At 38.2% G+C, this 17,025-nt stretch overlaps 1 protein-coding gene across 15 annotated transcripts in view; it reads left to right on the top strand.

The window, feature by feature from the left end:
- Nucleotides 1-17,025, top strand: part of foxp1b (forkhead box P1b) — a 188,372-nt gene that overhangs the window by 164,948 nt on the left and 6,399 nt on the right. For 11 of the 15 annotated variants that reach the window (XM_086087384.1, XM_086087381.1, XM_086087383.1 and 8 more), the window contains 8 exons: nt 2,802-2,889; nt 3,922-4,005; nt 8,773-8,980; nt 9,101-9,177; nt 10,303-10,404; nt 12,103-12,272; nt 12,597-12,666; nt 12,859-13,025. In XM_086087384.1, coding sequence (XP_085943510.1) covers nt 2,802-2,889; nt 3,922-4,005; nt 8,773-8,980; nt 9,101-9,177; nt 10,303-10,404; nt 12,103-12,272; nt 12,597-12,666; nt 12,859-13,025 — 966 coding nt within the window. Of the gene's footprint in view, nt 1-2,801; nt 2,890-3,921; nt 4,006-8,772; nt 8,981-9,100; nt 9,178-10,302; nt 10,405-11,673; nt 11,796-12,102; nt 12,273-12,596; nt 12,667-12,858; nt 13,026-17,025 lie in introns of all 15 variants that reach the window. The other 4 variants (XM_086087390.1, XM_086087389.1, XM_086087388.1 and 1 more) reach the window with 2 other exon arrangements.

The raw sequence follows: 17,025 nt of genomic DNA, 5'->3' as shown, positions 1-17,025 counted from the left end.
CAAGAGCAAAACATTAGAATCCCATAACACAGTGGTTCTCAAATGGGGGTACGTGATGGTACTCCAGGGGGTACGCGAGATTTTAAAATAGATTTCAAAAGTATATGTAAATATTTCAGGAAAATATAAGTTCAGAAAATGAATTTAATATTCAGTAGGCTATTCATTTTCAGTGCCCTAAAAACCCACGATTTCCCCCGTTCCAGAATGGTTCGACCGAACCTGCCTTATGCCACCTAGAATCACCTGTCAATCACTTTAAAAACTTTATTTAAAATTCAGTGAATTATTTATTTTTGAGAACAGAGCGTTAGTATCCCAAAAGATCACACTTTATGTTTTGATCTACCTTGGGACTGCAGATGAAAAATTGTATTTGGGCTAATTCTGGCATATTTACTGAAATGTTTATTAATATGTACTGTTCCTGATACAAATAAATTGTAATAAATACTAATAATAATAATAATTATTATTATAGTGCACAAATTTATATTTATAATAAAATGTATTATTTTTATTCATTCTTCTTTTAGATGCATCTTTTTATCCAAATAGTTCAAGAGACCACATAAAAGTTCCAAAGTTTAATAAATCAGACAATAATGGCACAGGACTGTTTTAAGTGACCCCTCCCCCCCCATCAGAAATGTTTTGCGCTGGTTAGGGGATACATCACTGAAAAAAGGTTAAGAACCACTGCCATAACATATAAAATATACGTACAACTAAAATATTGTAAATGATGAGAGCATTCAGTCAACTTGGGAAAAGGACATCTTAAGATCACTCTGTCTCATTTCTCTTGTCAGTAATTGCAAAGGAACCAAAATGATCTTCAACCTACAAAAACGATTGCATTGCAGGCATGACTTGAGTGACTTGTTTTATTGTTTCCATTTACACAAAACACTGTCAGTCCGCTACCGAGCTTTTAAAAGTGTCTCCATTTGAAATCCAAAAAGTGACACATGCCAACGTTGATAGTCTTTCTCATTGTCAATTTGCCGTCCCCGCTGCTCTCGTGTCCAGACACTTCTCTCTCTTAAGGCCGCATTAGGGCCATTTGAATATTTCATTTCCTATTAATTATGCACTGTGACTCTCCATGTCATTAGGAGAAATAAAGTGGAATGTAACAAAGGATGAAAAGAAGCGGGGCATATGTCGCCTATGAACAGGGAAATTTCAAAACCGTGCACGTAGGCTGCCCTTCATTGAAAATTCAGTCTATGCCAGTTAAATTGAAGTTGAAGCGTCTTTACCTATTATTTTCTTCTTTCAAAATTTTAGTGGACACAAATGTTTACCAGCTTCATTTTAAGTGAATTGAGAGAAAGCTCATAGAAATCAGAATGTTTAATATTTTGCATCAACCCGGTAATTAATTGTAAGTATTCGGTGTATTAGTGGTATTAAAAACAAAAATGTGCTGCATTAAATGCCGTCACTATTTTTGATTTGCTGTAACCGACATTTATAAAGCCATGCAGCCACTTTCCACACCTCGCTCCCGTCTGCCGGCGCCAACGTGTGCGCTCCAAGACAAGCCTGCTGACAGTGACCTACATGGTCACTGAAGATGTGATATAATTTATGATATATATAATATATTGGATCCATTAGTGAGCATAATGAAGTAGTGAAATGAAAGGGTATTTGTGAAATCAGTTCAAACATCCTGCTCGGATTATGATTAAATGATTAATGAAATGCCCCTGCATAAGCATTTTCAAACAGTAATTCATGCGCTGGCTGATAAAATTCCTCCAATCATATTTCCTTCACTCGTGAACCTTATCTGCACCATTTTATATGAATCACTGGGAAAGAAAAAAAAAGAACTTGTCTGGAGCCGAGCTACTTATTTAGATTAGTTATAAAAGTAGAGGCAAAGAGAATATATTTTCCCCTACAAAATGATCACATATAATTATATCCATAAGTCAAATTGTGACAGCTTCCATTTGCTTCTTTTGTTTTTCTGGGTTTTATTGAAAATATTTAAAATGTTTTTTTAATTACACAAATAATGGAAAAAAACACGGTTGTGTATGCAAATGCTAATCTGGTGTAAAATGTACAACGCTTCAGTGGCTTTTGTAATTTTCGGTTATGTTTTGTTTTTGGATTTAAAAGACTTTTATTTATTTTTATTTTTATTTTTATTTTTATTTTTATTTTTATTTTTATTTTTATTTTTATTTTTATTTTTATTTTTATTTTTATTTTTATTTTTATTTTTATTTTTATTTTCCCTTGGCTGACATGGTATAATCAAAAATATGTTATATTTTTCTTTCTTGAAATTCAGAACATGAGCTGGGTTAGGGCACTTAAAAGCTTTAAGCTTCAGTCCTAAACCTTTCGATCAACTACATCATTATAAAAGTCTTATGTATATATATATGTGTGTGTGTGTGTGTGTGTGTGTGTGTGTGTGTGTGTGTGTGTGTGTGCGTGCGTGCGTGCGTGCGTGCGTGCGTGCGTGTGTGTGTTCGTGTATTTCTCACGATTTTGCGGTGATATTGCTGCTGTCCAAATAAATTTCAATTCAATTCAGTCATTCCACTTATCTGCTATATAAGACTGACTATCATCCTTATATGCTAAAAAGGTATTTGCTTGTTCCAGGCTCTGGATATTTGAGCTGTTCCAGCTATTCTCTCGTATTCTCTTTCCAGTTATTTGCAGCACCTTGCACTTGCTTCATTAAAATGGACTTCACATGACTGTTTGTGACATCAAACGAGTGAAAGTGACACACACATTTTTTGTGTCCTCTGTTTTTTGTTTTCCAGGCATCTTAACAATGAGCACGCTTTGGATGACAGGAGCACCGCCCAGTGTCGGGTGCAAATGCAGGTCGTACAACAGCTGGAGCTGCAGGTATTGTCCGGGCTTTTGTTTGGGACCAAATATTTATGTCTTCTTCTCCTGACAATGCTTTTGCGTGCCCGTCCCCACCCCCCACCACCTCCCATCTCACATCAGCCACAGGGTCACCCGTAGAGGCCCAATGACATAAACGTGTACATCTGCAAGTAAGCAGTCATTAAAAATGTGTTATGAATGCATGACAGCTCGAAAAAGATATATGAAGAGCCTGGAGCTAAGTAGAGAACATAATTACATTTTGTATATTACTGGGCTTAAAAGTTATTTATGACTAACTCTTTTGTTAAACAATAAAATAGGAAATCTCTCACACAGAGGTGATAGAAACTCAGCATTGAATTACAACATGTAATTGACAAAAGAAGCTAATTTACTTTTGTAAAATATCTGGATTGTAATTTATTACTTTTTTCTGTTGTGAGCAGTCTTTTTAGTTTAGATTTTCTGCAAGACAAAAATGTCCATAAAATGTCTACATAAAGATAAGACATCACTCACATTGTCTTTTTTAGAGGGGATTTAATCGGATTACTAAATTAGCATCTATTAGACAATGACAGGTTAAAATAGTGAACATCTCCAATAAATAATCTGTACTAATAAAAACCGTATAAATTGTTTAAATTCCTACCAGAAGTACAGATTGTGTTTACATGATGCCTGTGCCTTGTAATTTATGAATGCAAGTGTAACTGTAGTTTTTTTTAAAGCTTTGTCATTTGTTTTTTTTAAGATTTGTATTTTTTTTTCCATTCTGGTTCTAAAGTATTCACATAGATTTATCAGACACACACTTCTTCTTTTGCTTGTTATTGACACTTAGAAAAAAACAGTACAGTATATGTAAGCTGCAATAGGAAGACATAGACTGAAGACCATATTATTTATCAGGTTTCAAAATTTGTTTTCATAACAAATGATGTTACTTTGTCCAGAATGAAAAAATAACACAAATTTGTCAATGTGATGATGCTCCGTCTGTACTGAAAGAGAAAAAAAATCACGTGCTGTCCTCCTTTACAGCTCGCGAAAGACAAAGAACGTCTGCAAGCGATGATGACACACCTTCATGTCAAATCTACAGAGCCCAAAGCCGCCCCGCAACCGGTGAGCCAGACCATCATGCATCTCTTGTCCACCCCCCATTCCTTTGTTTGTCTTAATTGGCACACATGTATCCATTAATCTGTCCCTCTGTCTTCTTATTTTATCTACTAAATAAAAACAGCTGTTGTCTCCGGGGAGGCAGTATATATTGTCAGGAGCACATCTGCTGACATCCAAGATTCAATTTGGTGTCAGAGATAAAGTGCAGCCACACTGCTTCGTCTCGTAACTGAATAGAAGCGCTGCCCGTGAGATTATTGTTGTCGTTATTGTTATTGTTTACTAAAGCCAAATAATAGACATCCATATCACAGCCATTATTGGAGATCTTAAGAAGCGTGTATGGTGTTAAATACATGGTGTCCTGTACATGACAATTAATTCAAACGGTTAAAAATCCATTTGAAATTGAATTTGGAACTAAAATAGATTTATGAACAAATAAATTAAATAATAAATGATTAAAAAAAATACAATAATATAAAATAAATAATAAATAAAAAAAAATAATTTTCAAACCTTTGTTTTGTTAGTGATTTAGTGAATTTTGATTAATCATGATTAATAACTTAATTAAACAGGCTTTTTATCAAAAAAATTTAGAAGACCACCTTTTATGTATTCATTCTTTCTGCATTTTATGTAATGAGGATGTCTTCAACATTTTTTTGATCCCCTACGCACTCTCATCCTCCTCTTTTTAATCAGTTAATTACTTGCATAATTTAAATGGGGAAAAAATGACCCCCATATTTTGACATGAACAAATATTCTGAATGTTATACGCAAACATTTATTAAATGCTTTACTTTAATGCATGTAGTTATGTTTATTCCTTAAACACAATATGTGCTACCGTTAATGTAATAATCTGCTGTCAAGCTGAAAGATCATCTGTGGTCAAAATTAATAGTGTGATTAATTTGCATTAATACATGATTGATGCAATAATTTTTTGTGATTAATCAATTAGGTTTTTTTACTTTTACAGCACTAATATATTAGGGGTGTCAAAATTAGTGTGTTCATTTTGAGTTAATTTAAAGTTTCTTCAACGCCACTAATTTTTTTAACACACGAATAATGACCGTTTCATTTTTGGAAAGCCTGTACTGGGGTAATACCAGTCGCAACGCAGCAGACACGTCCACGTCAAAATTTTGCAGTAATACATTTAATAATAATGTATATATTTGTGGCAACTAAGGGTCAAGTTGTATTTGACGAATTTTAAAATGTGCAGAATTTCACAAGTTCAAGTTAAAAATTAGATAGTTTTTAATATGAAAAGAAAGATGCAGAATGACCTCAACACACATCAATATCACACTTGTTTTTTACAGTACATCTTTTTAATTTTAACTCAATTTTATGAATTATTATGAAATTACTGTATCTATGACTAGAAGATGCAGCCTTATTTCTATTACTTTAACATTTTTTTCCACTTTTATGTTAACAAGAGTATGAAAACAAAATACAAACATTTTATTGTACATTTAGAACAGATGTAAATTTTGTGATTAATGTTGTGTGTATATATATATATATATATATATATATATATATATATATATATATATATATATATATAGCATACCATAAAGTGTCATCCTTATTCTATGGAGTGCTTAACATGTGGCATTTTAAGGGGATGGGCTTTCTGTCATGTTTTTGACTGAATGACAGTTCTTTTATCACAGCAAGAGCCAAAAATCATCGTATTGGAGTGCCACACACACACACACACACACACACACACACACACACACAGGAATCCTGTCTGTCATCACACTGTGCGGCTTAGATCATTTATTTACAGTTGCCTATTGATGTGCAGAGGCTACATGTCTCTACAGTAACAGTCAACATAACGTGCCCTATTCATCTAAAGACTGTCTGTTAAAGCTGTCCCTGTGATGGTGTAGATTAGAGTGCAAAAAGTGGGCTGATGACACCGGGACATTTGTATATGAAAAGTGGTTGAGGGAGGCTGCAGATAGCATCTTGAGTTTGTCTCTCTTTTGAGTCCATGAGAATGGCTGTGTCAGAAAGCAACGAGAACGCTCTCCGGGGGGGCCAGGATTTTTATGCAAATTAATGGACTTTCATAAAAGTTGTGACGTCAACCACTTTAATCTGCTATCAGGTGCTATAAAGTACGATACATACCTGTGTGTCTGGCTTGGCTGGGTGGCGGGTGGTTTTACACAGGTCATGGAAGGTGACCCCAATGCGTTAGCGATATGGCGCCCCCCCCCCCCCCCCCCCCCCTCAGAAAACCTCTTGAGTCGAATCTGAATGAATGCAAACACACTTCCCAGCAATTGCTTGTTACTATGGTTATAATAGTTTTAGTTTTAGTAGAAAAGCAGCAAATTGTAGGTTTGCATTTGGTTATAATTAATGCTAACAGCTAGCGTGCATGTAAAACATCAAATGAACAGGATTCATTTTATTCTCACAAGATGGATGAGGTAGGGGCTTAAAAACAAATGTGTCGCATTACCAACGTGCGTGTGCGCTTGCACTCGGTGTCACTAAGCATTCTTGTCAGAAATCTGACCTTTTACGCCATACATAATTGAGGAGGGACTTTTTGTTTATTTTCTTTAGCAGCTTGCCGAGTCAAAGCCAGTATAATTAGATCACCAATTACCATTTAATTAATTTCAGTCTGAAGTCTCATTTTGTCTGTACGCTGGAGTGAGTCCAAATGGTAAGGCAAACAAAGGCCAGGCTATTACCAGCCTGTCTGGCCTATTGTTGCAACCTCTCTGTGTTTATGGCCGGGGAATATGGATGAAAAAAGAAACAAAGCCGGCTAATCCTCACGAAGAGAAGTCAACATGGTATTGATAGCATTGTGCAAGTGTGATTTATTTGCTTCATCATTCGCAATACTGTAGCTGTTCTCTTGCTGCTGCTGGTGAGGGTGGTTAAATGTACATTTTCTAAATGTTCAAAATTCGAATATTGTTGGATGATATTGTTTTGGCATTTCTATTGTCAATTAAATAGCAGATTTGTCGCTCATTGCACTTTTGCTTGAACTTGTGTTTTTGGGCTAACCATCAACACGAAATAAAACAGGGTTTAAGTTTAATTTCATTTTTAAGGGCCAATGTATATGTGTCATAATTTTTCCTGCCAATTAATAGCTGGAGCAAGGGTCAGACTCAAATTTTCCACTTGACTGCTGCTACAGGACGGACGCCTGGCACATGGCTCCCAGCTGCCTCAAGCTATGCTATACCTTCTGAGCACTTGCCGTAATTAGTTTACCTTGTAGCCATTATTACTTATCCCCACCATGGACACGGGCCTCAGACGACTACTCACTAATATTACCGGGCCGTCTTCCATGGGTCAAATGATAGTGGTCAGTCTAAAGCAGAAGCCGTTCATCATCAGATTATCCCCATAAGCAGCTTTAAGATCTTATAATATCATTTTGCCGTGTAATCAGCCACACCGGAATCTTCCTCTCTTCGACATCTGCATTTGTCTTTACACTTCAAGTCACATTCATTTGCGGTGAGCATTCCAGTGCAGTCCTAGTGAAAGGATGAGATGGGGGTGTTTTCAAAACATACAAAAGATTAAACTAACAGGCCGAAACAGGAAGGTGGAGCTGGATGAGTACTTAGAAGAAGGGGGTGCTGTTGTGATATTCCTGTCAGCTTTTCCAAGCATTTAATGCTTACACAGTAAATTCCGTAGAGTAAATTTTACTCAATTTAGATTGGGACTAAATAGACTCAGTTAAGAGTGAAATTTATACTTGGAAGAGAGAAACAAATTCAGAGAAATAAATATAAAAATATAAAAATATTATTAGTGTGTACGTACGGAAGAGGATTAGGGCTAGTGAAGAGGGAAAAAAAGGTTGTCGGGATTCAGACTTTATTCTCAGAATTCTGACTTTAAAGTGAGAATTCTGACTTAAGCCTTAGAATTCTGACTTTATTCTCAGAATTCTGACTTTATGTCACAGAGTCCAAATTCTCACTTTAAAGCAGAATTCTGAAATTAAAGTCAGAATTCTCACATGCACTGAGAATAAAGTCGGAATTCTTACTTTAAAGTCAGAATTCTGAGAATAAAGTCGGAATTCTCACTTAAAAGTCAGAATTCTGAGATTAAAGTCAGAATTCTCACTTCAAAGTAAGAATTCTGAGAATAAAGTCAGAATGCTGCCAACCGTTTTTTTCTTTTCACTTCTTTTCTTCTTTCTTTCTTTTCCGTGTGTACGAGAGAATTTGCAGAATTCAGAAATTTGAAGTAACTTTTGCAAGAAGAGCTTTTGACAAAATTTTTACTCGTTTACATATATTTCCTTAGGCTTCAGGAACTAACTCACAACCTTCAGCTTGGGAGACTGCCAGTGAGCTGTGCCGCTCCTCCTGTTTGCTTATATCCAAAAGACCAAAAACATCGGGGGGATTTGTCTTAGAGTTAATGAAGATTCCAGCTAACATGAGCAATACAGAGTAGGACCTGTGTGGCTCAGGAAGTAGATTGGCTGTCTCCTATCCTGAAGTTGTGGGTTTGTTCCTCAACCCTTGAGTGGCTTTTATTTTTTATTTTACTCTCTTCCAAGTGTAAATTTTACTCTATTTATAGTGCCGCCAAATAGACTCAGTTGAGTAAAATTTACTCTACAGAATTGACTGTGTAGGGTTCATCTTTGTTGGTAACAAGGGAAGTGTTGACCAAAGGAATAACTGAGCTCATTTGTTTTTGTTTTCTGGCTGTTTCCTGCAGCTTAACTTGGTGTCCAACATTACATTGTCGAAGTCCATCCCTCCTGAAGCCTCTCCTCCTCTGAGCCTGCCCCAGACCCCCACCACCCCCACAGCGCCCCTCACACCCCTGTCACAGACTCACTCTGTCATCACGGCCAACAACCTCCACAGCATGGGCCACATGCGACGGCGTTACTCTGAAAAATACAACATGCCCATCTCTCCAGGTACCCAAACATGTTTTTTACATGGCATTGCACTGCCTTGCTTAAAGGTTTTCATAAATAAATAAAAAAGTGTAATCAAGCTCAGTGTTTAATGTATGCTGCTTTTTTTTGTCATTGCAGATCTCATTCAGAACAAAGAATTTTACATGAATGCAGATGTTAGACCACCATTCACATACGCCTCATTAATAAGACAGGTAATGTTCTACTTGTGGCGCAGTATTCTCTGTTCAGGAACCACTTAGGGCCTCATTTGCTTCAGGTTTACACAAAATGGGTGCAAAAATTGATTGGTCATGCAATTGGAACTGAAGCTGATTAACTAGATGCACCCAGGATGGTGTCTGTCAATTGCACTAAATTGCCGCAGTTCATTTTGCACATTACAAAGAGATTCATTTAGCACGCATAATAGGATTTTGTAGAAATTAAATCAAACAAAACCTGACTTTTATGCATTTTCACCATAATTATCTAGGTAATTATCTATATATTTTTTCTGTAATTTAGTAATATGTTCGTTTGTCTTCCACTGATACTTCCAATCCCATCACTTGAAACTTGTGCTTGCGGTGCTCTCCGCCATTTTTTACATGTTGCCAACGTCAAATGTCTTCAAGTGAGTGAAACACTCAATTTAACACCCGCTGTTTGGAATATTTGTAAAAGGTCCCAATCTGAATCATGTTCCACTGAGAGCGTGTGCAATCTTAATTTAGCGCCCGCTATTTGGGCTCTTATTGTAGAAAATTGGGGCCTTAATGTCTCCAGTAATTTCAATTCAGCTATTTAGGGAACATTTTCATTTCTGTGTTTCTTGTTCAATTTGATTGGATGTAGACTTAACTGATTATCCATCCTCAAATGATTGCATGCATATGCGATTCAAAAACATGCAGATGAAAATTTCATGTGATTAAGCATTTCAGTGATTATAACCAAATTCATTTCACACAACAGTGGGGATGAACCTGTTTTAAGATGCCAGTCAATTATTGCTTGGTCCCAGTAATCTAGGATCTCAGGAATTAATCTGAGCCGGCCATAATTGCTGCCCTGTAATCTGCCTGAGAAATGTTTTTGCCTGCCCTTCATGTACAGCCACAAAAGAAAATGTATTCAAATCTGCCATTTGAATGAAAAGTGCAGCCTGCCTACAAAAAACAGTCCGTCCTGTTGTCTGCTTTTTTTTTCTTTCTTTTTTGTGAGCACACACACACACACGTGCGTGCAAAACCTGCCCGTTTCTTGTAATTTATTTATCACTTTGTGAAGGAAGCAACATTTTGAAATATTTGTTTCTGTCACTGTTCCTCATCCAGGCCATCCTCGAATCTCCAGAAAAGCAGCTAACACTAAACGAAATCTACAACTGGTTCACACGAATGTTTGCATATTTCAGACGCAATGCAGCTACGTGGAAGGTAATGTTTCTTTTTATCATTCCCTCATTCAACATGATACAATTTTCCGACAATTAAATAGTGTCCAAGAATTATAATTGTTTTAAACAAATGATCTTTTGCAAGATGCATGTTAATAACCTCCTTATTCTGTTTAAATGAACTGTAAATAACCTCGATGTAATTTGTTGGGATGTTTAGTTGGTGGGTGGCTTCACTCCACTTTCCACCATACCACAAATGAGCTCAGAGACAAAACAAAACAAACAATTTAAAAAGAAGACATGACCAAAAAATAAATAAATAAAAAATATGAATGGAAAAGGCAAATTACGAGCCGAAAGCCTCTTCTAAACCCTTGGTGACCCGTCACGTGCCGCTGGATCCAAGTTAAACACTCGATTCTCTCTTGTTCTCTCCCTCTCTTTCTCTTGCTCTCTCTCTCTCTCTTTCTCCCTCCCTTTCTCTCTCTTTCTCTCTATCGCTTTCTCTCTCTCACTCTTTCGCTCTCTCCCTCTCTCCCTCTCTCTTTCCCTCTCTCCCTCTCTCCCTCTATCTCTCACCCTCTCTCTTGATCTTGCTCTCTCATTCTCTTTCTCTCTCTCTCTCTCTTTCTTTCTCTCTCTCTCTCTCCCTCTTTCTCTCTTGCTCTCTCATGCTCCTTCTTTTTCTCTCTCTCCTCTCTTTCTCACTCTCTTTCTCTCTCTCCCCCTCTCTCTCTTGTTTTCGCTCTCTCTCTCTCATTCTCTTTCTCTTGCTCTCTCATTCTCTTTCTTTCTCTCGCGCACGCTGTCTCCCAATGACCTAATTTATTGTAAGATCACTATACTGTATTCCACTACTCTCACGCTACAGTCCCATAACAAAATTATCTTTCTGACACTGGTACATATTTATGGGTCATATTTTCATTCATTTCTAGTGAAAAACGCCATTTTAAATATTACAAAATGAATAGTGAAGAAAAAAAGTTGGGGTGGGCAATGCAGTACATAAGAACAATTTGAAAACACTGAAAAGGAAAACATAAAGGATGTGGAGTATTACTCTAGTATGTAAATAATGTGCAAAATGTCGATATTAATAAAGCACTTTTTTGTTAATTTCTTCCTTCTTCTTTTTTACTTTCAACAATCCATCTGACTGTGATCTGTGAAAGATGTGTTTAATGTCCCTTTTGCTGGGACTTTCAGAAAGACAGTCTTGATATTGACATTGATGAATGTAATCATTTAGGCACTAATCTTCTAATTACAATCTTTGTTTCTCTTTGTTTTTACACAACTGCAGAATGCAGTCCGGCATAATCTTAGTCTACACAAGTGTTTTGTGCGGGTAGAAAACGTAAAAGGGGCTGTGTGGACAGTGGACGAAATAGAGTTCCAAAAGAGACGGCCTCAAAAGATCAGTGGGTACGTTTGCTCCTTTGAGTTGACTAATGGGAAGAGGCTGCTGCTGTTCCATCTCATTGTCTGTGTGCCATATTGTCCAAAGTCCCTGCTTGCTTTGGCGTGCCTCCCTTACATGCTCTCCGAAGGCTTTTGGTGATGCCCCATAACCCACAATTGCTTTGGCTTATTTTCATTGTGACCCTCACCCTCTCCCCTCCTCCCTGTGTTTGTTTATTTGTGTGTGTGTGTGTGTGTGTGTGTGTCCGTCGTCCGTCTCGTCACACACTGCATCTGCATCTGGCTGTCCCCCGCGGATTCGTTTTCCCAGGGTGCCATTCGCACCAACCTTTCCCTGCATAAGTGCTTTGTGAGAGTAGAGGATGAGTTTGGGTCCTATTGGACCGTTGATGAGGAGGAGTTTAAGCACGGCCGGCACATACAGCGAGGCCGCCCTCGGAAACACGCTGTTGATGAGAACTTTGACGAGCTGCTTGTACAGTAAGCCCTTCCGCCTGCAAACACCAGAGCCGAACGCCCTGTACACCCCCCTCACCCCCCCATGCATGCTCCCCCCTCAGTGTTGCATTGATCCATCATGCTTTTGTCTTCAACTTATTCTTGCTTCCAATGCACTTGAGCGTGTTGAAAGATACTTTGTCATACTGTAAAGCCTTCATATTGTCATTACGAGACCAGTAAATGTATTTTGTGCTCATGCCAAGTGCATTGATTTCTTGTTAGCAAATATGATACTGTAGCTGAGAAAAAGCATGCGAGGTGAGATGTAAGCAAGTGGCTGTAATTCAATTTTTCTCTCTGCAGAAGTCCAGCATTGGTAAAGAATATTCAGACAAGCTTGGGCTACGGGGCGACCCTCTCCGCTGCATTCCAGGTGAAAATAAGAATCTGAAGCTACCGCTGGGAAGTAATGCAAACAAAAAACATCCCTCTGCACTTGATTTTCCCATTCACCTAAAGTCACGGCTGGATGTATTTGTCTAAAAAAGAGTGATGGGCAACTGAGTATGTGCTGACAAGTCTCTTCCGTTCCCCATTTAATGCTTTGGGCCTGCCTGCATTTCAGGCTTCAATGGCAGAGAACAACATACCTCTATACACAACTGCTTCCATTGGAAGTCCCACCCTCAACTCCTTGGCAAACGCCATCCGTGAAGAGATGAATGGAGCAATGGACCATGGAAACAGCAACGGCAGTGACAGCAGCCCAGGACGCTCGCCGCTGCCAGCTATGTGAGTGGCATATACTATCTCCCTGACAGACTGAGGGGGGGAACGTTTTGTGTCTTCCATTTCATGCCGGCTATATGAACAGAAACTGGGGATGGGCAAGTTTCGATACCAGTATCGACCGCCCTCTTGTGGACACAAGAAACAAAAAATTTGAAAAATAGAACATTGCCATTAACCCTATAAAGTCTGAACCATGAAATATATGAGAGAACGTTCAGATTCTTTGTAAATAGAGTATTTATTGGTCTTTTTGAACAAACTTTTTTTTTAATCCACTTCCACAATTGACTTTTGATTTGTGTTATATTTGATACATCTGGTCACAGTGCTTTAAATTTGTACATTTATAACTGTCAAAAATGTAATAATAAGCAGACATATCAAACATATTCATATTTCAAAAAATCAGATAGAACATTTCCCACTATTAATAAGTACAGGTGTCTCTTTTTTCTCAATTGGGCCGATCTTGCAAGGTCGCTGGAAAAGCCATCAGCTGGGTGATACTGTCCTCTAATGGATTATCCGTGCAATGCATGTGTCCGATTTTATATGTCAGGGTTTTAATGGGGAAAAAATATTATACTCATGAAATAGAGGGCTCAAAATGTCTTGTAGTAAATATGATACGTTTGGCGTTACATATATACTGTACGTTTCATGCCGTTTTAAGTAATCCTTTAAAATTATCTGTCATTGTTTTGGGGGGGAATTTTATAGACTAGTGGTATCGGTATTTGGTATCAGTCTCAGTGACTTCTCAAAGTTGAGTACTATTCTTCTACTACAAGCTGATCCCACTTTCACGTGGGGTCACTGCAGCCGACAGTCTTTTCCACAGATTACGATCTTTCGTGTCCATCTTCACAGCGCCATACAGGTTAAAAAAAAGAAAAAGAAGAGTGGTATCGAACATCCCTAACAGAAACATCTCTCATATACTAATGAAAAAAAAGAAGCAATAGCTGGGTGGTATTTTTATTTGAATTTTCAATGATTTTGAAAATAAACCAGATTAGAAATACTAAACATTTTGGGGGGGAAATCCCAAATTTCACAAAAGAAAAGTTGGGAGCTTTTTGCTTATCATTTGGCTATGGAAACACGTTTTTCGAATAAACAATGACAGGAATACTACATCACACGAACATACTGTCGTCATAAAAATGGAGGCGGACGGTAAAGTAAGGTATGTTTTTGGGACAAAGAAATTGAAATATGTCTTTAATAAAAGAAATGAGCACTAATCTTTTGTTGACAGTCAGCCGAGTGTCTCGTGGCAGAGGGACACTCTCATCTCATGGCTCAGTCACCTCCTCAATATTTGCTAAATAATACCGACCAGAATTGGGGATAAGTCGCATGTTGTTTTTACGCATTTTCACTAAATTTGCTTCAAAAACATTTGGATGGAACCCCTTTTTGTCTGATAGGACAACAAGTGTAGGAATGATACCACATTGTGGGTGGGATCATAGCCTATATTGTGGCTGGCCTCCCAGTAGAAAAGGAAACTCCACCTTTGACAAGACCAACAAGGAAGAAAAGTCCAGACCCTCTCTGTTATTTTAACAGTTTATAAACGATTATTTCTGAACAAAATTCAGAATTGTGTAAACACTTTCCAAATTACAGTGCGCCAAGTGAGTTCACTGTTGGCTCAGACATAGTGAAACATGAGCTGCAGCACATTAAACAGTGTGGAGGAGCTGCCTAAAGAAAAACAACACGAAAGCAAAATTAGTCTGGAGAACATGATTCAAAGCTCTTGTGTTGGAAAGTTGCGGTTGGCCTGCAAACCGCAGTTCCCAATTCACTTGTTGAGTAGGAGTGTCTGCTAAGTTGTTTGAAGCTTAAAATAATATGGCGCAATGCATGCTTTCCAGATGTGGGGGCAGACCACTCGTGTGCTCCGCGGGAAGACTCGAGGATGGCCTCCCGAAATTTTGCCTGCAAACAAAAAAGAAAAGTGTAGCAACAAAGCTCAGGGCCAACTAGAGGAAAGTGCCATCCCTTATCACTGCGAACATACTGTAGCTGTGAGCATGGCTGTGGAACAGGAAAGGCAGAGACAGGATGGGTGTGCTGGCCTAAAGGCAGCCTGCTTCTCCCTTCTGCACCTCTGCGTCTCGCTTTAGGCTCAACACTCTCACTCTGCCCCCCCTCCCCCAATAATTAAGTGTATATGCTTTGTGCCAGGACAAAACCAGCTTAAGCAGTTTTCTTTAGCTTTTTATCAGATACGCATAAAACTTTGTTTTGGCATTAGCTATTGTACTCAAACTGAGTCTGCTAAATATAAATATGTAGCTTTTTTTCATTTGTTTGCTAATTATAGGAAAGGCAACTTTATGTAGCACATTTCATATGCATGTGTGTGCACCGAAAAGCATTTACAAACAGCTGAAGGCATTCAAAGGCAAAGAAAAGCAATAAATAAATAAATAAAATACAAACAAACAAAAATAAGTCAAAAATAAAAAGTTACTTTCTGAAATTACTAAAAGATCATATAACAAAATTTATTTTAAATAATAGCTGGCGTCAAGCCAAAGCCTTGTACCTCCAAAATGGTTATTTTTCAGGGGAGCCCAAAAACAGCATGATTGCTCAACCATTAACATTGCATCATCAAAGAGAGGAAGCCATTTTCAACACTTTAGATGTGTCAATAATTTGTACGTGTGACCAAAAGCATAGATTTTTGAAGAAATATGAATTTTGCCAACTTTTTAGGTTTTGGCCCAACACCAGCGAAATGCTTAAAAGTTTGTAATCAAAATATAATATTTAACCTGAATTTAAAAGCATTTATACTTGGGGCTCATTTCACATCTGTGATTTGCGTGCAGCGTAACAACTATATGCGACTTCACCATTTTTGCTTTGAAATCTGAGTCCACTAATTGATCCATGGCTGCAAACACCTAAGGGCCCTATTGGGTTTATATTCTGTTAGGATTTCCTTAATAAATTCAGGGCCCAAACCATTCAGTGACCAGTAGCAGAATTGTTAAATCTATTATTAACAAACTTCTGGGGAAATGTTGGCCTTATCTAACCTTCTTCTAACCAATTTATATTATCCCAGTTGATGGCAAAAACAGGAACAACAACAAAAGTTCCATGACCGAAACGTATGTGTTAATAATGGTTATGGCTTGTCCCGATATTTAAATTCATGTGTAGGCCAAGCAATGAAATATCACCCGAGCATTTTTCTTAACTGGCCAAATGAGCACCAGGTATGCAGAGAAGGCTAATTATTCGCAAAGTGTTGAATCAGCATGCTGTTCAATAGCATAGTAATAACAATTTCATGTCTGCCTCGCAGCCACAGACTCGCGCCTCGGGCAACAGCACTTGTGGGGTTACTTTGATGTGAAAATGATCGAAAAGCTGACTTTACTTTCCCCCCTTTTTTTTTTACATTAGCAACAAAATATGTCAGCTCGTTAGCATACGGTGTGATTGTCTAAGTGTGGTTGGATCAAATGTGGGTTTGAGGAAAGAAGCACGTGCCGGCAAGTCCCCCCTGTCAGTGTGGGTAATTGAGCCCGGTGCTGGGCGGTGACGCCGCCGCGCCTCCTCAACAGCAACCTGGCACCGCAGGTTAGCGCGGCGAGTTCCCCCCGCAGCTGCTCCTAATGTTTTTTTCCTGCTTTCTGCCACAGCTCACCATCTCCCCTTGCGCTTTATTCCTGCTCTGTTTGTGTAATGAGAAATTTGGCACATCTCATCTCTTTAGTGGCTCTTTTGCCCAGACTGTGAGCTGGAGGGGGTGCTCATGTTTTTGCCTTGTTTACAAGTGACAGCGTTATTATTCTCAGAAGGGCCGCGTTTCTTATCACAGAGTTGCGCCGCTGCTCTCTTCGCACGCCTTCCCTGCCAGCGCTTTTCTTCCCTTATTGACACTTGCTTGAAAATATGCATTAATTGCGGGGTTTAAAGCGCGCGCGGTGGTGTCTGAGCGCCGTGTTTGCTTGAAGTTGATTAATGA

The sequence above is a fragment of the Leptonotus elevatus genome, chromosome 10 (genome assembly GCF_054856555.1).
Source record: "Leptonotus elevatus isolate MCC_2025b chromosome 10, RoL_Lele_1.0, whole genome shotgun sequence".
In the NCBI taxonomy this organism is placed as follows: domain Eukaryota; kingdom Metazoa; phylum Chordata; class Actinopteri; order Syngnathiformes; family Syngnathidae; genus Leptonotus; species Leptonotus elevatus.
The sequence above is the reverse complement of the archived record's forward strand: the minus strand, read 5'-3'. Positions and strand labels throughout refer to the sequence as shown.